Here is a 26,535-nt window from a genome sequence, read left to right as displayed (position 1 = left end):
TTTCAAAAACATTCTAAATCAGAAAATCTATCATACCAATAAATTTCTTGACCTCTATAACTCCCAAAATGATATTTACTATATTTTTAGAGAACAAGAAAAATATGATAAAATGTCAGATCATGATATAACTGATATTAAATTGTTTCATATTTAAAGTATTGTTTGAATATACAAGCAGAGCTGCAGCTTATGTGAAGATTGAAGGACTGACAAAAGGTTCAACAACAACATTTATTTATATAGCACATTTTCATACAAAAAAATGTAGCTCAAATTGCTTTACAAGATGAAGAATAGAAAAATAGAAGACACAACAAAAAATAAACATAAGTCAACATTAATTAACATAGAATAAGTAAGGTCTGATGGCCAGGGTGGACAGAAAAAAAAAAAACTCCAGAGGCTGGTGAAAAAAAAATAAAATCTGTAGGGATTCCAGACCAAGTGACCACCCAGTCCCCTCTGGGCAAACTACTACAACTAATATGTTTATAATTGAAACAAACAAATAAAATTGACAAGATAACACGACACCATGTGAATACTTCAAGGCCAATTATCAACTAAACATCAGGGGAAATGCTACAGTATACTTCTGCTAACACAAAATAATCATGTTTAAGTCAAAGTTCTTTTATTTATTTTTAAAAATAAATGAAAACAGTACACTTACCTTTTTTGATTTCTTTACACCCACTGTTACAAACTTGAGTGTCACCTTTCATACCAAAATTAACAGGGGCAAATCTTTCCCTAGAAAATTGTCTAACTGTGTGTGTGTATATATTTGTATGTAATAATTAATATATGTTATGAAGACAAAATATTACATTTTCATCGCATAAACGGAGCTCAGAAGAGTTCACACCCATTGTAATAATACCAAGGCGACTAAAAAGAATGAAAGGTGCTATCTTTACCAACTGTTCACATCAAACGGTACCCAAAGACATTCCTTAGACAATGATTATACAGGAGACACCAGAAACCACAGGAAACAGTCAACTCCAAATTAAACCACACCACCCCCCCCATCCTACCTAGCACATACTTCCTTATCATTATTAGAAGGTACAGCAAGTATCCCATCCAGATCAGGCATCAGAGTAGCACACAAACCTACGAATATGCTGTTCACAGTCCATTATAATTCTAAAAGCTAGAAGTCAATGGACAAAGAATGTGGTTTATAGTATACCATATAATGTGTGTCCAGCGGTAGACGTGGGGCAGACATCAAAAACACTTGCTACACTTATACAGGAACACAGTAATGCAGTCAGAAGAAAGGACCAAACTGTATTGTATAGTGCTATATACTGTAATGCAATATATATTATACAGTATATTGCTATATGTTGCCTTTGATTCCTGTATGTCTAATAATTTTTCTCTGATGATGACACCTGGTAGGTTGTCGAAAGCTTGGGAATAAAAAACTATTTTAAAATACGTGACTCATTTTCTCCCTTTGTGAATCTCTACATACAAATTTGCAAACTGTATCACAGACCTTCTCTTCCATATATATATGATATGATCTGCAATCCCTATAACTGAATGTAACTACTTGGTCCTGCTTTACAACTTTTTTTTTTTTTTTTTTTTTGGAATTACATAAGTTTGTACACTTGGAGAATTCTAACATCAGTATGTCAGCCCTCAAGCACTCCACTGAACTGGAGCTGAAGAGACATCTATTTTATAGTGGGTCAGATTCTAATATGACAATGCTTGCAAATTACATGCTCTTTCTTCATTGTAACATTATAAAAATCAAAGTTAACTCAACTACTTAATTTAAACTTGGATGAAATATTTGATATTTCTAACATTTTGCAGCATTGTTGATGTTCAAGGTGCACCATCTGTGGGAATATAGAAGCAAGTATTTTGTTAGACAAATAACAGCCAAATGGATGGCTGCAGAGATACTTATTCACAGTACATTGGTGTGCTATCACAATGACATATATTGCAGTACTTTGTATTTATTTTATTTATTTATCCTTTTAAACACCTTCATACTATCCTTTAAAAAAACAATATATTAAACACAAACTACACACTCCAGTTGCATTGACGGCTACAAAAAGGATATGCTGACATATTTTTCTAGATTGTATTCTCAGTGATGGTGATTGTAACAAATATGAACAGACTTTGGTACATCTGCCCAACTATATGGTTAAAATGTAGGGTTGTGAAGAGACAAAAATTACAGTTGTGGCTGTGGTGAAGCACGTTAAGGTCTGTGGCTATAGACAGGCTTTTATTTTAAAACTGTGCAACTCAAGTTCAGTAGTTTCAGGGACTGGGGAGCGGGGCAGCTGCCCCGCATCAGAACTCCGCAGATTGCAATTAGGGTGCCATGCTCACAGGTGTTTATAAGGGAGAGCTTGAGCAGAACAGGAGAGGAAACAAAAAACTGTGAAAGGAAAGGAGAGAGAAAAAGGTCAGAATCAGACAGTTCGTGCCATGTGAAGCAGCAAGCGATTGATGCTCCAGAGGCAGATCGTCCCCTGCTGAGCACTAGAAGGAGCAGGGAATTAAAGAGGAGCCTCCTAGGGATCCAATAGGTGCCAGAAGGGCATGAGGAAGACAGAGGCTTGGAGCATCACTGCAAATGCTGACAGAGGCCATCATGGCAAGAGTTTGAAGTTGAGACCGCAGCTGCTAGCATCACTGCCGAATGCAAGACACGAGCAGGGTGAGCTGGGGAGATGGAGAGTGGAAGATGCATTAGGCTGGATGAGAAGGAGAAGCCAGGTGTCTGCATGGTTTTAATGGAATACTGATTTTAAACTTTCATGGAAGAGCACTTGTTTTTATGGATTAATAACTATGTGTTTATTGGATGGAGCACTGCACTTTTGAAATACTGTTTGCTTTAAATATAAGCACTTGAGTACTCATCACCTCATGCTTGTTCATGCCTGTTCATTTCCCCTGCCACTTTTGGTTCATGACTCTCAACAGTTCCAGGTTCGAGTATTTGCCAAGGACTGAAAAATTAGCCGAGCCTGTCACAGTAGCATAGTGCACAAGGAATTGGTTAATCATGGAAAGCATATCATAAGGCACAGTTATGCACACACATGTACTCACTAGCCCCAGGGCAATTTAGACACTGCAGTTAACAGGTAAGTCTTTTAGAAATGGAGGAAGCCAGAGTACCCAGGCAGCTCATGCAATTATAGAAATAACTTGGTGGGAATACTAAGGACTGTCTATCTTGGGCAAATTTTATTCAGTTCCTTTAGAGCCATGAATCAGTTGCACTTAACCACTGCACCACTGACAATGATACAATGAAAGGGGTTTTATACAATTATAAATGCATCTCTGGCTGTATTGTAAATATATTTCATATTTTTCATTATAAATCTTAATGTATATTAAAGAAAGGTTAGCTGCAATAATTATTTTACACCAATAATACCCTATAGTATCTTATTATTAAAGGGAACCTCTTACTACTATTGTGAGGTCTGTTTTATTGTGTTTATTCTATAGTTCTGTATTAAAATAATTTATACATAGCTGAAAAATTAATTTTGTATCTTTTTGTTTTTTACTTTTCAAGAGTGAGCTTGGATCCACATGCTCAAGAAGCTGTTGGGATGTTAAGAAATCATCTTATCCAATTTAGTCCTCACTTTAAAATGGGTAGTCTCCCTGATAACAATGCCAAGCCTATACTTAAGACTCCATTTGCAAAGTAAGTTATTAGAAAAGGAAGAAAATACAGTACTTGTAAAACTGTTAAGTCTCTGTTAATAGTTGGTCTTATATGTTTTGTTTTATACATTAATTTAAATATAGTATAGCAATTGTAAATGTACAGAAAACCACAAAACACACAAGTATATAATATAACCTTACCTTAGTAATTGTAATAAAAACATTTCTTCATTATCCATTTAAATAGCATTCATAACTTTCATCCTTTCTGTGCACAGAATTGCATCTGACCTGACATTGGCAGACATGAACGTGTTGCTATTTCGCTGTGATGCTGAGGAGCAGGAGGATGGTGGGGGTTGCTACAATATCCCATCATGGACCTCCCTTAAGTATTCAGGACTGCAAGGTACACTGTACTTTAAGGCTCAGAAAAAATTACTAAGTTTGTATTACTTGGTAATTATTACCTTAAAATGTGTATCTTTTTATCCTCTGTAGTTATTATTTCCAGAAAACGTATTATATTTATGTATAAATTTTACATGCATGGATATTTGCCAGTTTCAGATACATTATATCAATTAACAGCAAATAATTTACTAAACAATTATCACAATCGACATGTTAGGGTGATTTTATTACTCAATTAATTGACTAATAAGAGCTTGTGAAAGTTCCATTTCTTAGTATGAGCAAATGTATCTTATTGCAATACAAAATGATTGTGAATTTAAAACATTCTTTTAAACTACCGTACTTTCCTTGCTTTTACTTATATTCATTTTTATCAATAATTTGAAAGTTAATTTTGACATCAATGTATTAGGGTGCAGTAAAGTCGTAGATCCCTCTCCCTTTTTTTTCTCTGCCACAAAGTTTATTAATAATTTCAAAATGTGTTCTGAAGAGTTACACTTAACATTTATCTGCATGCACTGTGCTATGCTATCAATGAAGATGCAAAAACTGCTGTAAAAGAATAGTTGTACAAGTAAGACAAAATTTTTATTTGAGTTGCACAGAAAAGGCTTTGTGAATATTATATTTTTTACAGTATGTTTACAAGAATTATGTTGAAAAATAAAAAAATATTTAGTTTAACTGTTTTTTGTTATAGTACATCAGGCTGAAATCTTTATCACCCCTCATAGTGAATCAACATACAGTAAACCCAGAATTACAATATTTTTCAAAGGCTTTTAGCAGGTTGTTTGTTGTATTTCATATTGTCACTCTTCTTCTTTCAGCTGCTCCCGTTAGGGGTTGCCACAGCGGATCATCTTCTTCCATATCTTTCTGTCCTCTGCATCTTGGTCTGTTACACCCATCACCTGCATGTCCTCTCTCACCACATCCATAAACCTTCTATTAGGCCTCCCTCTTTTCCTCTTCCTGGCAGCTCTATCCTTAGCATCCTTCTCCCAATATACCCAGCATCTATCCTCTGCACATGTCCAAACCAAGCCATCTCCCTCTGACTTTGTCTCCCAACAATCCAACTTGAGCTGACCCTCTAATGTACTCATTTCTAATCCTAGCAAATCTTAGCATCCTCTGCCACCTCCAGCTCTGTCTCCTGCTTTCTGGTCACCACAATGCAACTCCTTCTTCCCTTTCTCTTGCTGATACCGTTGTCACAAATTACTCCTGACACTCTTCTCCACCCATTCAACCCTGCCTGCATCCTCACAATCCCATTACTCTGTACTGTTGATCCCAAACTCATCCACCTGCATCTACTCCTGTCCTCACCATTCCACTGGTATTCTGTCTTGTTCCTACTGACCTTCATTCCTCTCCTCTCTAGAGCATATCTCCACCTACTGGGTCTCCTCAACCTGCTCACTAATCATACAGATCACAATGTCATCAGCAAACATCATAGTCCACTCCTGTCTAATCTAACCTGTCCATCAGCATTGCCTCAGAGCTGATGTAATCCCACCTCCAACTTTCCCATCACCACTGTCACACTTCACATATCCTGTACAACTCTTACATACTTCTCTGCCACTCATCCTCATACAATACCACAGCTTCTCGAGGCACCCTGTCATATGCTTTCTCCAGGTCCACAAAGACACAATGCAACTCCTTCTGGCCTTCTCTAAACTTCCCATCAACATCCTCAGAGCAAACGTTGCATCTGTGGTGCCTTTCTTGGCATGAAACCATACTGCTGCTCACTAATCATCACCTCACTTCTTAACCTAGCTTCCAGTACACTTCTTTCTCCACTCCTCAGGCATCCTCTCACTTTCCAAGATTCCATTAAAGATTCCAATCTGGTTAAAAACTCCACTGCCATCTCTCCTAAACACCTTCATGCTTCCATTGGTATGTCATCTGGACCAGCAGTCTTTCCATTTTTCATCCTCTTCAAAGCTGTCCTTACTTCCTCCTTGCTAATCTGTTGCACTTCCTGATTCACTTTCCACATCATCCAACCTCTTCTCTCTCTCGTTCTCTTCATTCATCACCCTCTTAAAGTACTCTTTCCATCTGCTCAACACACTGTCCTCGCTTGTGAGTACATTTCCATCTTTATCCTTTATCACCCTAACCTGCTGCACATCTTTCCCAGCTCAGTCCCTCTGTCTAGCCAATCGGTACAGGCCCTTTTCTGCCTCTATAGTGTCCAACATCTCATACAACTCATCATATGCCTTTTCTTTAGCCTTCGCCACCTCTCTCTTCACCTTGCACCTTATCTCCTTGTACTCTTGTCCACTTTCTGCATCTCTCTGGCTATCCCACTTCTTCTTTGTCATCTCCTGTATTTCCTTATTTCACTGCCAGGTTTCCTTTTCCTCCTTCCTCTTTAATAATTCATTACATTTATATAGCCAGATGTCCACAACAAGCACCCTTCTTGCTGTCTCCCTTACTACATCTGCTGTAGATCCCAGCTGTCTGGTAACTCTTCACTGCCACCCAGTGCCTGTCTCCCCTCCTCCCTAAACTCAACCTTACAGTCTTCCTTTTTCAACTTCCACCATTTGAACCTTGGCTCTGCCCTCACTCTCTTCCTCTTCTTGATCTCCAACATCATCCTACAGACCACCATCCTATGCTGCTTAACTACACTTTCCCCTGCCATCACTTTGCAGTCTTCAATCTCCTTTAGATCAGCTCTTCTAAAAAGGATGTAATCTACCTTTGTGCATCTTCCTCCACTCTTATACGTAACCCTATGTTCATCCCTCTTCTTAAAATACATATTCACCCCTGCCATGTCTATCCTTTTGGCAAAATTCCCAATCCTCTGACCTTCTTCACTCCTCTCTTTGACACCATACCTACCCATCACTTCCTCGTCTCCACGGTTCCCTTCACCAACATGCCCATTGAAATCCGCTCCAATCACCACTTTCTGTCCCTTGGGTACACTGTTCATCACTTCATCCAACTCTCTCCAAAAATTTTCTTTCTCACCCATTGCACACCCACCTTGCGGTGCATATGCACTAACAACATTCATCATCACACCACCAATTTCCAGCTTCATAATCATTTCTCTGCCTGACATTCTTTTCATCTCCAAAACACTCTTGACATACTGTTCCTTCAGAATAACTCCTACCCCATTTCTCCTCCCATCCACACCATGATAGAACAATTTGAATCCATCTCCAGTCCACCTGGCCTTACTCCCCTTTCATTTAGTCTCTTGCACGCACAATATATCAGCCTTCCTTCTCTCCATCATATCTGCTAACTCTCTCCTCTTACCAGTCATACTGCCAACATTCAAAGTTCCTACCCTCAGTTCCACTCTCTTTACTATCCTCCAATCCTCCTGCCTCCAGACACGTCTCCCCCCTCTTCTTCTCCTTCTTCTTCGGCCAACAGTAGCCCAATTTCCGCCAGCACCCTGTTGGCTAACAGTACTGGTGGCGGTTGTTATTAACCCGGGGCTTAACTGATCCAGTATAAAAATTTGTATTGTTGTCCGCATATTGATTTGGCAAAATTTTACACCAGATGCCCTTCCTGACGTAACCCTCCCCATTTATCCGGGTTTGGGACCGGCACGAAGAAACACACTGGTCTGTGCATCCCATGTGGCTGGGTTGTATTTAATATTGTCACTGATGTTTGTGAAATGTAACCAGTTAATCTTTATTGTTGTTCTTCAAGTATTTCCCACTGTAGGTATTTTCAGTGGGTTTTTTTTTGTAAATCTTCCATTTCATTGACTGTTGAGTCAACCACAACAAAAGTTAAAAAAGACAGTGTATACAATATTGTGTCCATTTTAGGTATTTAAAAGGAATGCCCTTAAAATCCAGACTACTCTTTGAAAGTTTCCAGTTTCACAATCATTCACTTATTTTTTGGAAAATGTATGCTATATTATATTGTTCTACAATGTGTGCTTTGCTTGCACAACTGAATTCTTCCTCTGTCACTAATCAGTTTTAGAAATGTTACTAATAAATGCCTATATATATATTTTGAAATTCCGTAAATGTTTGTATGTTGCACAGGTCAATAGCTCAGCTTAAAGTCGGTGTGAATAAAGATACTTCTGGTTTAATATCTGATAATTATAGAAGGTAGATGTGATGCTCGGATACTAAAAATAGACAATAAGCTGAAAACTCATTCACCCAAACTTGAATATGTTAGTATGTATTTAAACAATACATTTTTACTAAATCATGCTCTAGTAGAACACTTTAAAATATCATAATTAGAACACAAAGAGTACTTGAATATATATTTATAAATTAAGTTCCATTGAAGACACCATTATCAACAGAAGTTCCAGTACTGTGGTACTTCTTGTACACAAGGGGGAACCAAAGTATTGAAAATGTTAACAGTCTTTCAATTAATTAGCATTACATTCATATTTCCCAAAACAATTCAAATCTAATTAATTTCCTTCTGGTACCATTGTTAGTTAATTGACACTGATCTCATTCATTTTATTTTTTGTTTGAATAATTATAAGTATTTGCCACTATATATTGATTAGTTTTCAAAAGTAGTACAGTAGTTCCACTGGGGAACATTAAACTGATGAAAAACTCTATCTATATCTAATGCAATTTCATTTTACAGTGTTGAAAATTTCTTTATATTTGGAATTTGGTACATATGTTCATAAAAATCTATTTAATCTATTTATTCTGCTTGCAGAACTTCACTTCTTTTAGCCATTCTTGTGTGTCAAATTATTAATATTTTGCCATTCTTGCAACTTTTTATGTTACACTCAAAATCCACCTACCCATTTTAAACTTTCTTTATCCACTTCTTGAACATATGACTTAAACGTAGGCTTAGAGCCTCTCACAGTTCTTGGTGAATAGGGTGGCAATCTTTCTCCAGTGATTGTGCTGTGGCTTCTTTCCAATCAATGTCAACTGTTTTGCAGTTTTCATGGCACATTGTTTTCCACTTCTTAAAGTGGCCCTGCTTTTGTTTTCCATTTCTTGGTTTTCAGTTCATTGCTATCTCAGACATTCAGTGATTAGGTAGTATGTGGATTTGGCCTGTTAGGCGCATTTGTCAGCCAGTGACTATGTTGTCTAGTTTGGGCAGGCCACACTGATTGAGTACTTCATTGTTGGTGATTTGGTCAAGGTAGGTAATTCATAGTATTTGTCATTGTCACAATTTGTGGAACATGCATATATCTCACAGACATATTTGAGAGGATCTGTGATGAGTGCTGTTGAAGATTTTGATGAAGTCAATTTAGCTAAAATATTAGCAGTGGTTTCTGGAGCAGCATGAAAATCTGTCTGCTGTACTACCAGCCTCACCAACAGCTAGCCTGTTTTTCTCACAGCAGAGCTTCTGCTGTGCAACAGAGTTACAGAGAACGATGCAGAATACCTTTCCAAGAATGGAGGGAAATGTAATCCTTGCCAGTTGTTGCAGTTAGTGGCATTGGCTTTCTTCAGTATTTTGACAATTACACACTTTCGCCATACTGATGGAACTATTTCTCCTAGAGTGCATTTGTTGCATAGCTTTATCATGGCTTCTTCCAGAGTATCACCTCCATATTTCAGCAGCTCCGTTGACATTTTGTCTCTACTGGGAGTTTTGTTGTTCTTCAGAACCCATATTGGCATCCTCACTTCGTCCTTCATAATCTCACCCAGGTCCACTGTAAGCTCCAGCATGGGAGGAAATACCTGAAGGTCGCATGTTACGGTGGGTGCTGGTTGGTCGAGTACCTCCTTGAAGTGTCAACCGGGCATACTGTGCTTCTCTTGTGAGTAGGATCTTGCTGTTCTTGTCTTTGATGAGACCAGTGCTGTTTTTTCCTGATCCTATGAGCTTGCATGTGCTGCTGCTCGTTTCCACCTTAAAGAATTGTGTTCCCCTTGCTGATGATCTTTCCACTGCCAATCCAAAGAAGTTTGATTTTCCATTTCCTGTAGTAGTGGTGTCATATTTCTGCATTGATGTTATGTTCGTACGTTTCATGTTCCAATTAGAGTAGTTGATTTTGCACTTAAGATAGTTGACCGCATCATGTGATTTTCACTTGGCGTTTGCTGTAGCAATTTGGTTTTTATTGGCTGGGTTTGCTGAACAAGCACAGCAATTTGGTTTTTATGGGCTGGGTTTGCTGGTCCAGCGCTAAACCTCCTTCTCTCTCTGCCTGGCGTGGGTCTGTCCATGGCAGAGTCCTTGGTCATGTGAACCAGATCCTATTCAGGCAGTATTAGGCACAAGGCAAGATCCAGCCATGGAAAAGATTCCATTGAAGAGCCACCAATTAATCCACCATGCATGTCTGCAATATGCATTATACAAATACCAATGTATTTCACTTTTTTTTCTGTATTGTTGTAGCCAAGACTGCAAATACTGCTTTCTTTTTGCAAATACTGCTTTCTTTTTGTTTAGGGTTAATTTCAGTAATGGCTGATATCCGACCCAAGAATGATTTGGGCCATCCTTTCTGTGATAACCTAAGAACTGGAGACTGGATGATTGACTATGTCAGTAATCGCTTGGTAACCAGAGGTGGAGCACTTGGGCAGGTAAAAAAGAAAAAATAAATAAACTAATAAATATACCGGTAACAGTGAACTGCATGATAATGTGCAGTGCATACACTTGACTTCACCATTTGTAGTTTTCATGCTCTTTCTCTGTACATTTAGCATTCATTTGCTCAGAGGTTGATGCGCTTGCTGCTTCCTGAGCAGCTCTTCTTTTCTCCACCTTAGCGGGCAGCTTCTTCTCTTCTTCCATCAGCATCTTTTTGAGTTAAAACTGATTAAGTCAATGTTTGTGTTACAATTACTTAGTACGTTTTCCTGAATTTTTCGCTTAAGCTGGCACTTAAGTCTTCGATCTGCCTCAAGAATGATTTAAGATATGAAGAGGTAGGGGAATTGACGGCGAAGGTGGTAGGGATGAGAACGGCACCCATACGCATGCACTGCACGGCTACCCTGCTGGACACTGCCGAGAGTTGATTCTACAATAAAATAAAAATTAAAATAGGAATAACCTTGGAGGTCAATCATCACCCCGAAAGCAGATAGTAGACGTCACATTGTATATATGTACCACATTTCAGGTCAATAGTTCAAATGGTTTGTGAGCTACAGGTGATTTAAAATCCTGGACAGACAAATGGACAGCCACGTTAGCGTATTATCCATCCATCTATTTTCCAACCCATTGAATACGAACACAGGGTCACGGGGGTCTGCTGGAGCCAATCACAAGGCAGGAACCAATCTCGGGCAGGGTGCCAACCCACCACAGGACACACACAAACACACCCACACAACAAGCACACACTAGGGCCAATTAAGAATCGCCAGTCCACCTAACCTGCATGTCTTTGGACTGTGGGAGGAAACCGGAGCGCCCGGAGGAAACCCACGCAGACACAGGGAGAACATGCAAACTCCACGCAGGGAGGACGCGGGAAGTGAACCCGGGTCTCCTAACTGCGAGGCAGCAGTGCTACCACTGCACCACCATGCCGCCTGGTAGCGTATTATGTAAGAACATATTTACAGTGCATCCAGAAAGTATCCAGCGCATCACTTTTTCCACATTTTGTTATGTTACAGTCTTATTCCAAAATGGATTAAATTCATTTTTTCCTCAGAATTCTATGCACAACACCCCATAATGACAACGCGAAAAAAAAGTTTACTTGAGGTTTTTGCAAATTTATTAAAAATAAAAAAAACTGAGAAATCACATGTACATAAGTATTCACAGCCTTTGCCATGAAGCTCAAAACTGAGCTCAGGTGCATCCTGTTTCCCCTGATCATCCTTGAGATGTTTCTGCAACTTAATTGGAGTCCACCTGTGGTAAATTCAGTTGATTGGACATAATTTGGAAAGGCACACACCTGTCTATATAAGGTCCCACAGTTGACAGTTCATGTCAGAGCACAAACCAAGAATGAAGTCAAAGGAATTGTCTGTAGACCTCCGAGACAGGATTGTCTTGAGGCACAAATCTGGAGAAGGTTACAGAAAAATTTCTGCTGCTTTGAAGGTCCCAATGAGCACAGTGGGCTCCATCATCTGTAAGTGGAAGAAGTTTGAAATCACCAGGACTCTTCCTAGAGCTGGCCAGCCATCTAAACTGAGCGATCGGGGGAGAAGGGCCTTAGTCAGAGAGGTGACCAAGAACCCAATGGTCACTCCTTCAGAGGTCCTCTATGAAGAGAGAAGAACCTTCCAGAGGGACAACCATCTCTGCAGCAATCCACCAATCAGGCCTGTATGGTAGAGTGGCCAGACGGAAGCCACTCCTTAGTAAAAGGCACATGGCAGCCCACCTGGAGTTTGCCAAAAGGCATGTGAAGGACTCTCAGACCATGAGAAACAAACTTCTCTGGTCTGATGAGACAAAGATTGAAGTCTTTGGTGTGAATGCCAGGCGTCACGTTTGGAGGAAACCAGGCACCGGTCATCACCAGGCCAATACCATCCCTACAGTGAAGCATGGTGGTGGCAGCATCATGCTGTGGGGATGTTTTTCAGTGGCAGAAACTGGGAGACTAGTCAGGATAAAGGGAAAGATGACTGCAGCAATGGACAGAGACATCCTGGATGAAAACCTGCTCCAGAGCTCTCTTGACCTCAGACTAGGGTGATGGTTCATCTTTCAGCAGGACAACAGCCAAGATATCAAAGAAGTGGCTTCAGAACAACTCTATGAATGTCCTTGAGTGGCCCAGCCAGACCCCAGACATGAATCCGATTGAACATCTCTGGAGAGATCTTAAAACGGCTGTGCACCGACGCTTCCCATCCAACCTGATGGAGCTTGAGAGGTGCTACAAAGAGGAATGGGCGAAACTGGCCAAGGATAGGTGTGCCAAGCTTGTGGCATCATATTCAAAAAGACTTGAGGCTGTAATTGCTGCCAAAGGTGCATCGACAAAGTTCCGGATGCACTGTATAGTGAAATAAATGGCCTCAACACAGGAAAAGGTTTGGGGCAGCCACCCGTATAATTTCCCAGGCTGCAAAAGGGTTTTGTTAAATAGCACTGATGTACATAGATTGGAGTCCAAGACTGTACTGAAATAATGTTCCAAGCATGGCGGATTTAAAGACCTTGATCGGAAGTGACATGGCTGAACCGGAAGTGATGTTCTTCTGGATGCTGGAACCAGAAGTGACGTTTCTCTGGGCACCTGAACCGGAAGTGATGTCTTTACTGTTGAATCAGGCAGGTTTTCCCATTTTTGGTCTGTAGAGACAACAGAAGAGGGTTTAGTGCGCCACGCTACCACCTGGCCTGCTGTGGAATTACCTTCACTTGGTCCATACAGATCCCTCCTACTCACATTTGTGTATGTATGTGTGTGTGCGTGTGTATATGCTTTTACTTTAAAATTTGTGCATGCATTTCTTCCTTGAGAAACACTTCCATCCTCAGATTGTCGCTGAAATGACGCTTCAACACCCTATAAAAAAATTGCACTTAGCCTTATTTTTAAGGATGGTGTGAATTCAAAATTACAAATATATAAGGGGCAGAAGGCAATTAAACATCAGAAGGAGAGCCTGTGATAAAGTTTAGTGTATTGAAGGTTAGGAACTCGACACATTTTTGTAAATGCTGATTTCCACAGGCTTCACCAACTACTTCCAAAAAAAAGTAATTTTGAATAAGTTTTCAGGTAAAGACACAGAATTAAGAGCAGCAAACCAGGGATTTGGCAGCTATTTTATATCAGTATCTGGTTATTTTTAAAAGTTTATCCAATTACAAATGTCCAAAACATGATAATTTTGCTGGTTTTCCGTTGATTACAAACAGGTGGTTGATAGTGCTCAGACTTCCTTCAGGGTTGATGAACAAAGACTTATGGCTTTGATGAGGTTTTTATGGCATTAGGTCAGAAGGGGTAGGGCTCCCGGACTGAACCGTACCTGGGGCACTGGTCCTGTTTGGAATGAGCCTTAGAACTGCAGATAAAAAGAAAAAGGCAGTCAGTAACAGCTGCCCCTCTCAGCCCGTGGTGGAAATGTTAGAGTTAGTAGAGCCCTTAAAATGTACCCTGTCCACACATTCATAACATTATGCATACACAAATGTATATTTAAACAATAATATTCAGCAATATAAAACACAAATCACAGTAATCTCCTAAGTATTGGTTATTGATTATTATTCATAGTGAAAAGTGTGTGATTTGTGTCAAGTGCATAGCCAGCACTTTTCAAGAGCTACTAACTCCCTTGCAGCAAGTGCAAAAGAGCATGTTTGAAAATATACTGCATGTACCGTAAGTGATTTTAAGATTTAGTATTTATATTTTGAAGTGAACGTACTAGATTGGTTTATTAATAACTCAAACTCATGTCTAAAATATCATATACATAAACTATTCTGAAAATGCAGATTTGTTAACAATTAATAACCAGCATTTGACACTGTTTAGTTAATATCTGTTTATTTGTTGTAAATTAACTGAAACATTGTATTACTTAAATTGTGCATTTTATTTTTTTAACCCAGGTGGGAAAGTGGTTGCAGGCAATGTTTACTTACTTGAAGCATCTCCCTCGTTATCTCATCCCTTGCTACTTTGATGCTATTCTGGTTGGTGTTTATACCACTCTTTTAGATGCCACTTGGAAACAGATGTCAAGGTAAGAACTGTAGAAGAATATAAACTACAGGATGTATGGCTTGAATTTTAATTTTTACGAAAGAAATAAAATAATTTTCAAAGAGGAATAAATTGACTATATTGCTACTTTAAAACAGGTAATCCATAGTTTATTGGGCAAAAGTATCAGAGGGAAAATATTTCGAGTCCAATAGTATTAAATAATAAAAATTAGTGTTGGGTGCACTTGAATAATATGAAACACAAATCTACATACCACATCCTCTGCCACAGCTAGGAAGAATATTTTAGTGGTCAAGCAGATCCAAAGGTATATTATGCATCCAGTAATTCAAGAGAACTATCAATTAAAATATACATAGGCAAAGGAATGCTGCAATCTTAATTTCAAATTTGTGCAAGGGGGATTACACAGGAGATAATATGGAGACCAAGCAAGTTTTCACTTACTGCTGCCTTGATGTACAGAAGATGATCCCTGTACCTCAACCCACCTTTACACTTCTTTTAATGAAATGCATAATTAATAGGTATTACTAAACTTTGACATTTTAATTATTGCAGAATAAAAGGACACTATTTAAAATTTATAATTTTGCAAAGCAGCCTTTGATTTATTTTAAAACTATCTTGCAGATAATCAGATTTCTTCATTATATGCAGTAGTAAATAATGTAAGTAACTTGTACAATTTTAATTACTTGTCCAGCAAAACACATATTAATTAAAGCTTGTCAAAAACTTCATCGTTAGCAGTCTTTCTAAAGTCATAAACTAGGAGGAACTACAAAATATTTTTGTTCCTTTCAGAGCAATGCAGGTACATAAATGGTTAATATATTCATACAACTGTTCTTTTTTTTTAAATCCTACTGCATAACAAGTTAAGGGTGCAAAGTGTAAAAGTGAAACTTTATTCATATCAACAAATGGTGTCCAAAAAGTGTGGTCCATTCAAAAATCTTCAGTAAATAATGGTCCATGAAACAATAGTACCATGATGAAGTTAAAATCCAATAAATAAATTCAATAAATAGTTAAAATGGAATTAAAACAAAGTCAGAACTGGCTTCTCATATCTCCACCTCAATGTTTCCCTCTCGCTCTTGTGTCCCTTGTATCTCGCAGGATTAAGATACAGACCAAAGCTGTCTTTGATGTTGCTTCCATTTCTTACACCTCTTTCAGTACCCACTGGGAGCCACCAAGCCCAACTCCCTGTTCATGACATTTTTTTTGGTCTCCATAGGACTCCTGGAGCCCAAGATTGCAACTATTCATCAAATATGATCAGCTGCTGGAGCACCGTTCCGTTTGCATCACCACAGGGCATGTTCAACCATTTTGCCTCCTTTCACCCACACTTTCCTGACTGTCTGGTTCTGCTCTTCTTTTTTTTTTTTTCAAATTTTCTTTCTTCTCCTTTTCTCCTTCTACTCAGCCCCTTTTTACCTTTCTGAGTGTAGGTGATCTAAATGTTACACAGAGCCCTAATGAGGATAGCTTCCCTGATTGTGCTTGCACACGTAAATGAGCAGTCAGTCAGTTCCCCCATTAAGAATTCCATGGCTGCATACACCTACACTCCTGGAATTTGAGCCACACTATTCTTTTAAAATCCAGAGCTTGCTCTGATCCACCATACACCCCTTACATGCTGCACTACAGAGATTAAAAAGCTTCTCTGTAAAGTAACACTTTTTATTTATTTATTTTTTGTGGCAGGAATAAACCTTCATAAATGAATAAACACTGATATGTCAGAGTACAAAAGTCATGTAAGTCCTGCCTTGTGCCCTGTGTTGGCTGGGATTGGCTCCAGCAGATCCCGTGACCCTATTTGGATTCAGCGGGTTGGAAAATGGATGGATGTAAGTCCATATGTTCTTTCCAACTGAGAAAAGGTTACTTTAGGCCTAAAAGGAACATAGTAGGTTATGTGTTAAGATCTTACGCAATTTGCAAGAAGACATATTGTATGCTGTTTTTATAATACTGTAAATAATTGTGTTAAATGTTCAGGGGCTCTTCTGGTTATAACACTGATGTTAAGAACCAAATTGTGTACTTGTTTAATACTATAGTTAACCTTCAGAAATCTCTCCCTGCTCTGAAATCCCTCCTTTTTATAAGGACCATATTTATTTTACCTTACTCCCTTTTGCCAGGGGTTTTTACTGTAATTCAGGCTGAGTTGATGCTTCATGGGTGGCCAGAGCACACGCAGACAATTAAGCCCTTACAGTTTGTGTGCTCTTGCTTTTATGACACACATATAGTTTCCAACGCTTTAGCTTTTTAGAGCTTTGTAAGACACATCCATTCACACATCTTTTTAAGACTGATCAAAATTTCCACTTTGCTAGCCTACTCCTTTATTTAGTGCAGCATTCCTGATCAGTCATCAACCAGCTGAGGTTTTGTTGCACAGGTTTGTTTTTCGTTTGTCTTGAAACTAACGTTAGCACTAATCTTCTTGTGCTCTAGGTCTGTTATTTGTTAAGTTTGAACATTTTTTCTAATCACTTCACATTTATTTTATTTTAAAGTATTTTTAGTAGCATTAGATAGCAGTATTTGAAAAACAATGTGATTGATTTGCAGACTGATAGCATTATGCAGTAAGGGTGGAATGTATCCCTAACAATGTGGAAGTTTATTTTTCAGCTCAGAGGTCGGCGGCAGCCTGTGTGTTTTAAATAAGTTAAAATATTCATGTGAAAGGGTGTCAAACTAATGTTTTGTATGGTGTCACAATAGCTCTATTTGGTTTTAGTTACAATAATAAAAGTGAAAAAATGTGATAAAAAAAACAATCTTTACGTCTCCAGATCTACGAAAAAGTACATAGACTGATCATATACCTCTACGGAGGCTTTCTTTGAGAATATGAAACAGTTACTTGTTGCAAAGTTTCTCAACTTTGACAACTGCCAGGCTATTTTGAAGGAGGTAAAGAAGACATCTAACATGTCCTGCGAAGGCCAACAAATTTTCCTTAGCCCCGACTTTGATTTAGGAAAAGCTCAAGTGGTAAAAATCCAGTGGTGAAACCTGCACAAGGTCTCTGCTGTTCCCAGCTTGTCTCAAGATTTCACATGCCTCAGGGCAAATAATCTTGATGATATTTAAGTCTGCACATGAATTTAAAACAATTAGGCAAATTGTTTGTTTCATATTGTAGCATATAATTGTAAATATTTTTACCAGTATGTTTTAGTGGTAATTGAATACATTAATGTTGCCCTACTGGAAAGTAACATACCATAACATTCTAAAACCTGCATAATGACATTTTTGGGTTAACGGTGCAAGTACCTGGTTTTGCAGTACTAGGCAAAAGGTAAGCAGCAACCTCGGAAAGGGTGCCAGTCAATTGCATGTCCTAGTTATGTACACTCCAGTTCTCACACTTAGGCCAGTTTAGAGTTACCATTAACTTAACCTAGACATATTTGGGCATGTTAATTAGGCTTGTAATTTGAACCCTGATCAGTTGACCCTTGACACAGCAGTACTAAACTCCGTATCACTGTGCTCACTTGTCCAAATGGGGAGTGAATTCACTATACATGGAAAAAGATATCTTGTCTGGTGTTATAACTGGGCTTTTATTTCTTTATTAATTTGTCTGTCTTGGTTCTATATTTAGCATTTAATCAATTCCGTTAGATGGTGCCTCAGTAAATCTTATACTGTATTTGGCAGTTTAATTGCAAATTAAAGATTGGAGTTGTAATTTGTTATGGTACAGTAAAGTTATTTTGATAAAATTATGATTTTTTTATATTATAGGTAATCATAGAACTATAAATTATGCTTTATGAAAAAAAATATTTTTATTCCTACCCCAGTTTTGTTCAGAATGGTTCAACCTTTGTTAAACACCTTGCCATGGGCTCAGTACAGATGTGTGGAATAGGAAAATTTCCTGCCCTTCCTCCACTTTCTCCTAATCTGCAGAATGTGCCTTACCGTATCAATGAAGTCAGCAAGGAGAAGGAACAGTGCTGTGTTTCTCTAGCTGCTGGTAAGCTATGTTACTATTAACAGAAATTATAAAACACCTTTTATTATTGAGTATTAATTATACTCTTTTAATTATTAAGGTTTACCACACTTTTCTTCCGGGATTTTCCGATGCTGGGGGAGGGACACTTTCATTGCTTTAAGAGGACTAATGCTGATCACAGGCAGGCACTTGGAGGCCAGGTAAGACAATCCACAAGTTAGTTATAATTCCTTCTATTGAAACATACCAAAAATAATATTGGGTATCAAAAATGTTTAGTTTAAAATGCTTATAATTTAAATATTATTATATGAGCTAACTTAGATAAGGAAGACAGAAGTTTTGATGCAAGATATTTAAGGAAGATAGAAGTTTTGGAGAGTGGAGACAAGTAAGAATTTCATTGTACTTGGTACACATGACAGCAATGACCCTATAATCTATGAACCCTTACTGAAAGTCATCCTTTGTCAATATAATGTCCAGTTATTAATCTTTTTCAGATCCGTTAATTCAATTCAGGGTTGCAAGGGGTCTGAGCATATCTCAGCAGCATCATGAAAGCAAGAACAAACCCTCCATAGGTTAATAGTCCATTACAAAGCACACTCAAACTCAAACCCATACTCACTCTTGCAGGGCCAGTTTAGAGTTACCAGTGAATCTAATAGTATTTCTTTGGGGTGTAAGATGAAAACCAGCATAGACAATGAGAGGGCCAGAATTTGAAACAAGAGTCCTGTAAATGAAGGGCAGCAACCAAGGAGCTGACAGACGTGCATATTAGGTAACTTTATATCATTCATTTAGACTACAAAACAGAGCTTTTGTATCTGTTGACAAACATAGCTAAGCATGGATAGTGCTGTAAAGAACTATCCTCAAAAGTGAAAATTGAATAAAATAAAGAGAAAAGTTGGATTACAGAATTCACTACAGAATGATGACTTAACTAAATTTTTAAAGGATATGTTCAGTATTTTTCAAATCAAAATAATTTCTTCACAATCACGATACTGTATATGTTAATTTGCCACATGAAGTTGTGTTTCTGAAGTGAAACATTTATTGTAAGTCTTAAAAAATATGCCCGTTCTTGCGGTGTAGAATGGATTTCAAGGGGCACTGGTCCAAATGCATCAAATGTGCTCATTGAATGCATTAAATGTTTCTATTTAAGAAAACATGTCTTAGAAAGGCATGCTTGTGACAAAAAAATAAGCAGGAAATAATAAATTCTACCACAGGTACTTGGTACTATTTTTCTTAAAGTAAGGTTATTTTTGTTGTAGTGTGGTGAGCTTATTGTAGTCATCATGAGTTTTGACATTTTCCATATGTTGCCCACCAATTGGCATTTGTCCTATACCGTAACAAAGCTTCAGGCTGCACATTTTAGGCCAGTGCACATTTTAGGCCAGTGCCATCTGTGCTCTTTTTACAGTGCTTTTTCAGCCATGTTTTTAATTATTTCAAAGCTTATGAACCTTTCACCATTATCATGTCCCTAATTTCCACTCTATACTTATGTTCTTTTTCCTGTTTTTGCATTTACATCTCCCAAAATTATTATTATTATTATTATTATTATTATTATTATTGCGTCTTGCAATTCTGCCATATCCCTTTTCAAATCGCTTATAAAGAGGCTGTATAAAGAGGATACATAATTCTTCTTCTTCTGTTTCTTCAGTTGGTGTTTTCATACAATAAACATATATTAAAGATTTTTTTTTAAGTCTGAGTATATTTATATTTTCAGTCACTGTCTTAAAATGTATGACTGCTTGTTTCAGTTGATAATCCACAATGAAACTTGCTTCAATATCCTAAATTAAATTTTAAATACACTGATTATCTTGTTGAATATCTTGAAATATCATCCAAACCTATGCATAAAATATCTCAAATGCATTTGAAGATGTATTAAAATGAGGAGGTTCTATTGAAAACATTACTAATTTTACAGAATGTTTAGTATAATATATACTTTGAAATAATTTTGAAATGCTTCAAATACATATCAAAATATCCCTAAATGCAATACATATCTTAATATACTGTACATTTCAGTTTTCTGGAAATGACCACGTCATTTTAAGAGATTTTGAAAAGAATTTCAGATATCCTAAAGTACATTAATGATACCTTAAAATGCATTTAGAAATATCTCAGAATGTTAATCTGACTCGCTGTAAGGGTCAGTTTGACCTTAGTATGCCTTTCTTCCAAACATGATCCTACTGAATACATTGGAATGATAAAATATTTTTTGATTTGCCATTATAATTATGTTTTTACTTACAAATAATTCTTGTTTAATTTAGAAAGGAAGTTTTAAATATAGAGCCGCTGCTCCTCCGCATCGAGAGGAGTCAGATGAGGTGGCTCGGGCATCTGATCAGGATGCCTCCTGGACGCCTCCCCTGGTGAGGTGTTCCGGCACGTCCAACCGGGAGGAGGCCCCGGGGAAGACCCAGGACACGCTGGAGGGACTATGTCTCCCGGCTGGCCTGGGAACGCCTTATTCTCCCGAAGAGCTGGAAGAAGTGGCCGGGAGAGGGAAGTCTGGGCCTCTCTGCTTAAGCTGCTGCCCCCGCGACCCGACCTTGGATAAGCGGAAGAGGATGGATGGATGGATGGAGTTTTAAATATATTTAAAAATAGAAAGAAAATAAAATAAACCTGGCGAGTTTAAAATAGTTCCTACTTGTAAATTGATACCAAAACAGTCTTCAGGCTTTGGAAGGCTTAGAACAATGAATTCCAAATTGAACATATATTTCAATGTTTTTTGTGGAAATCATCTTTACTGTACTACATGTTGTTGTAGTTTGATTTTTAAAAATACCCTATAGTAGTTGCTGTAATGAGTCATATTTTTTATTTGGCTGTTCAGAGCAAAAAGTCTGAATTAGTGTAATCCTTCACTAATTTGGGGTGTTCACAATAAATTTCATTATTTAATTCATGAGGTCGAAGTACATGATAAATATGTTTAACTATGTAAGATGTAAATATTTAAAATACCTTAAAGTGTTCCTTGTCACATATATCTACTCCTTGCTTCTCACTCAGTTTTTACAAAGGTTTTATTTAATCTGAATCTTTTTTTTCTCTCAATCTACTTTTCAGAAACATAATCCTTGCTTTTGCCGGAACACTAAGACATGGTCTCATCCCTAATCTTCTGGGTCAGGGCACTTATGCAAGATACAACTGCAGAGATGCTGTTTGGTGGTGGCTGCAGTGTATTCAAGATTATTGCCACATTGTCCCTAATGGAACTGATATTTTAAAGTGCCCTGTCTCTAGGATTTACCCAACAGATGAATCTAGTCCACAGCCTGCTGGCGCAGTGGTAAGGCAGCTTGTTTATTGTCTTTGTGTAGTGATTCCATTTTTTTGTTAAATTCACAAAAGTGTCTGCTTAATTTCAATACAATATCAGTTTCTCATAATTACTTATAACTTATATTTTTACCCCCTATAAGTTAGCATGAAATAAAATTATATTTACCTATTCCTATATAAACAGTGTTATTTAAGCCAGTTTGGAAATAGTCTAACTGCTAGTATGGACTTTTAGAGTAGTTTATAACTGGAGCATTGGTATACAGTTTTCTGATTGTGCTGACCATTCTACACATTACCAAACACAGAGAAAACTGAAGCAAGATAAGTAAGCCTTAAACAGAACTTTGTTTAAAAAAGCACTTTTCTTTTCTTTATAATATGCATTTTTTTTCTCTTTTTCTGTGAACTGTTTTTCTTTGAATTTTACTAAAACTTTTAAAACAAAGATATTTGAATTGTGGAATTATTTGAACACATGTCACACTATTATATCAACTTTTCTGTGAAGTAATCTAAAAACTGCAAAATGTTGGTAATTTTGGACACACACAGCCACAATACTTATGGTTTTGTTTTTATCTGATTTGAAAGATGTATAGACATTTTGTACCATTGCTAGTTTAAGCTAAAAGTTACACAAAAAACAAAACTAGTTTAAAATATTTTTGTAAACTTTAGAGAATAATATTTAAAAGCTTTAAATTTCAAGAAAACCTGTTATGCTTGGGTTCTAATAAGAATGCTTTAAAAAGATACATTTGAAAATGAAGGGTTTGTTGGCACGCACTTTACCTCAATACTACATTGCCGTTTTTTCTCTTAGAAATTTTGAAAAGAACACAAGTTACAGTGGTGCCATGAAAATATCAACATAATTATTATAATGTAAATATTGGTTTGTGCTAGCACTATATTTTTCAGATGCTGATGACTTATATTATTGTGGTTAGTACTGCTGCTGTGAATAGAGATTGAAGGAGTTGAACTTTTTCAATTTAAGAAATGAAGATTAGAAGAGGATCTAATTGAAGTATCTATAACTATGAAAGGAATTAGCACAGTAGATCCCAGATGTTACTTTAAAATATATTGAGCAACAGAAACACAGGGACATGGTTGGAAATTTGTTGAGGGCAGATTTTTCACAAATGTTGGAAAGTTTTTCTTCACATAAAGAACCATTACCATAAAGAACCACACATTTACCAAGTAGTGTGGTGGAGAGCTGGACTTTAAGGTCCTTCAAGTCTCGATTTGATGTTATTTTGGACAATTATGGTGAATAGATGAGCTTGTTGAGCTAAATGGCCCGTCATTGTCACAATTTTTCTAATGTTTTCCACTTTTGTGTGCTGGGTCCAAATCATAGGTTGGATACTGTAATTGTGGAGTTTTGTATATTGTTCCTGTGGCTATGCAAGTTTTTTCTCCCATAGTCTAAGGACATGTAGGTTAGGTAAACGGGATGGCCTAAACTGACTTTTAAGTGAGTATGCATAGTGTAAAGCTAAATTTTGCCTTCTGCTCTGTGCAGCTGGGAAACCCTCCAGCTGCCTTTGACATTAAACAGGTTATATAGAACAAGACATTGAATACTGTAGTTTTTGATTGTACTGATATGATAGATGCTGTAGGTCTAGCCATTTAAAAATTTGTTTGGTACAACAGAAAACATCTTCCAAGTGCAATTTCTCCCAGCCATCCAAGAACAGTTTGGTGATGAGCAATGCCTTTTCCAGCATAATGGAGCACCGTGCCATAAGGCAAAAGTGATAACTAAGTGGCTCGGGGAACAAAACATCAAAATCTTGGGTCCATGGCCAGGAAACTCCCCAGACCTTAATCCCATTGAGAACTTGTGGTCAATCCTCAAGAGGCAGGTAGACAACCATAAACCCACAAATTCTGACAAACTTCAAGGACTGATTATGCAAGAATGGGCTGCCATCATTCAGGATTTGGCCCAGAAGTTGATTGACAGCATGTCAGGGCAAATTGCAGAGGCCTTGATAAAAAAGGACCAAAAAACTTCAAATATTGCCTCTTTGCGTAAACATAATGTAATTGTCAATAAAAGCCTTTGAAACTTATGAGATGCTTATAATTAAACTTCAGTACACCATAGAAACATCTGACAAAAACATCTAAAAACACTAAAGCAGCATTCTTTGTGAAAATCAATACTTGTGTCATTCTCAAAACATTTGGCCATGACTGTACTTCTTAAAGGTAGGAGGTTTTGGTGGAAGAGGGCAAATGAGCGGCTAAACAATTTTGCTTTTAAGGAAACATTTTTATGAAATAAAGTCATTAATAAAATGTGATGGATTCATTTTGTACGTCTGAATATGCATGTTTTGTAGGGTTCAAAATAGTAATAACACATTTTTTTTCATTGGCGCCCCAGGATCAGCCTCTATATGATGTCATCCAAGAAGCAGTGCAGCGTCATTTGGAAGGAATACAGTTTAAAGAGCGAAATGCTGGACCTCAGCTTGATCGTAACATGAGAGATGAAGGTAAATGTTTATCTGATTGCTACCAGGCAGTACTAATGCAATTCAGGATAAGTAAATGTAAACAAAAAGACAATCCTTCTTTCTCAGCAAATTATGATCATAGCCGCACTTATGTTAATGTACAAGGAAAGTAGTTAGGTTTTAAAAATCTAAAGTGAGAGATAAAAGATAATTCTAATTTCATGTAGTTCAAAATAAGCAACTTCACAACCCTTAGAAGGATATTAAAAATGTACTCCTTTAACTAAATTGTGTTAAGTATGCAAATTATTAACTTTAAAAATAAGGCCAGTTTAATTCTTTCAGACTATAGCCATCCTCTTTTTTCTAAATTTCAGCTGTTGTCATCAGGCTGGAGATTTAGGTTTCCAAGGGTAAAGAGCAAACTGTTTATTTAAGAGCTATAAGCACTTTAAACTCTGTTACTTGGAGGGAGGCTACAAAATGCCAAAATTCTAAATTATTATTTTGTGTACTGCTAAAAATAATTATTAGTTTCTGTACTAATCTTGGGTATGTATACTGATAATAACACTGTTGTTAGTTGTTGTGTCTTTGTACATTTTCTTGTATCTGTATAACAGTGTCTTATGTTTATGTAATATCTTGCTGGAAACGCATTGTTCTTAAATAAAATTAGAAATTCACTATTTTGACTTGAAATCAAGTTTATCCTGTGGTCTGTAATTTTAAAAATTTACATTAGTGCCTGTATTTATCAGTATAAAGAAGTATTCTGTGGTCCTTGCTGATAAAAGTACATGTCTGTTGTCTTTATTTGTATAATTCATGTGTGTTAAGCTGACTTCTTCAATGAACATGCAAATGGCCAGTTCCAACCAGAAAACCGCTCCTTTCATTTCTTATTCCTTCTTCTAAAACTCTAAGATGCGAAGAAATCATAGTATCAAAGTGATGTGAATGTACTCATTTTAATAATTAGTTTTCACTTTATTTCTCACTCATATTTCCACAGATTTCAGTTCTTGACCAAAACAGACATCTACACTTCACAGTTATACACTGAATGTGAAGTTCTCATCACCTACAGACATTAAATTGAAATCAGATATTAATATTGATAGACACAGGCTAGAGTTTCATTATGTTAATTTTTATAGTAGTGTAATGCTGTATACTATTGAGGTTTTTCTTTTCTAACACGATCAGCAAGTATCTTTGAAACATATTTAAGCATTGGTTTGTATTCACATCCATTACTGATAAAATTGAAGAACTGTTTTTTTCATAAAGGTTAATAGTATGTACAATAGGAAATAATAGTAAAACCTATAATCAGAACACAGTTTCTGCTTTGGTAAAGAAAGTAGTCAATCAATATGTACTGTATTATGCCTTAATCGGTTAAAAGATGATAGTATGCATATGCATTTAAAGAAATGTCATCTTTGTAACCATTGCTTCAGCACTCAGAATGTCTTTGTTAAACAGTGAAATCACTTAATCTCAATCGACTATATGCCAATTTTGTCACCAGATGTTACCAGATGGGGCAGCATGGTGGCACAGTGGGTAGTGCTGCTGCCTCGCAGTTTGGAGACCCGGGTTCGCTTCCCAGGTCCTCCCTGCGTGGAGTTTGCATGTTCTCCCCATGTCTGCATGGGTTTCCTCCGGGTACTCCGGTTTCCTCTCCCAGTCCAAAGACATGCAGGTTGGGTGCATTGGCGATTCTAACTTGTGCCTAGTGTGTGCTTGGTGTGTGTGTGTGTGTGTGTGTGCGCGCGCGCCCTGGAGTTTGTTTCCTGCCTTGCGCCCTGTTTTGGCTGGGATTGGCTCCAGCAGACCCCCGTGACCCTGTAGTTAGGATATAGCGGGTTGGATAATGGATGGATGGACGT

General features: G+C 37.4%; 1 protein-coding gene across 4 annotated transcripts in view; it reads left to right on the top strand.

The window, feature by feature from the left end:
* Positions 1–26,535, top strand: part of agla (amylo-alpha-1, 6-glucosidase, 4-alpha-glucanotransferase a) — a 99,419-nt gene that overhangs the window by 57,372 nt on the left and 15,512 nt on the right. For all 4 annotated transcript variants that reach the window (XM_039735885.1, XM_039735886.1, XM_039735888.1 and 1 more), the window contains exons 20-27: positions 3,590–3,724; positions 3,966–4,096; positions 10,567–10,703; positions 14,674–14,807; positions 18,643–18,818; positions 18,898–19,000; positions 21,936–22,161; positions 24,565–24,676. In XM_039735885.1, the coding sequence (XP_039591819.1) occupies positions 3,590–3,724; positions 3,966–4,096; positions 10,567–10,703; positions 14,674–14,807; positions 18,643–18,818; positions 18,898–19,000; positions 21,936–22,161; positions 24,565–24,676 (1,154 nt within the window). The remainder of the gene's footprint in view (positions 1–3,589; positions 3,725–3,965; positions 4,097–10,566; positions 10,704–14,673; positions 14,808–18,642; positions 18,819–18,897; positions 19,001–21,935; positions 22,162–24,564; positions 24,677–26,535) is intronic.

Source organism: Polypterus senegalus, chromosome 14, assembly GCF_016835505.1.
Source record: "Polypterus senegalus isolate Bchr_013 chromosome 14, ASM1683550v1, whole genome shotgun sequence".
Lineage (NCBI taxonomy): Eukaryota > Metazoa > Chordata > Cladistia > Polypteriformes > Polypteridae > Polypterus > Polypterus senegalus.
The sequence above is the reverse complement of the archived record's forward strand: the minus strand, read 5'-3'. Positions and strand labels throughout refer to the sequence as shown.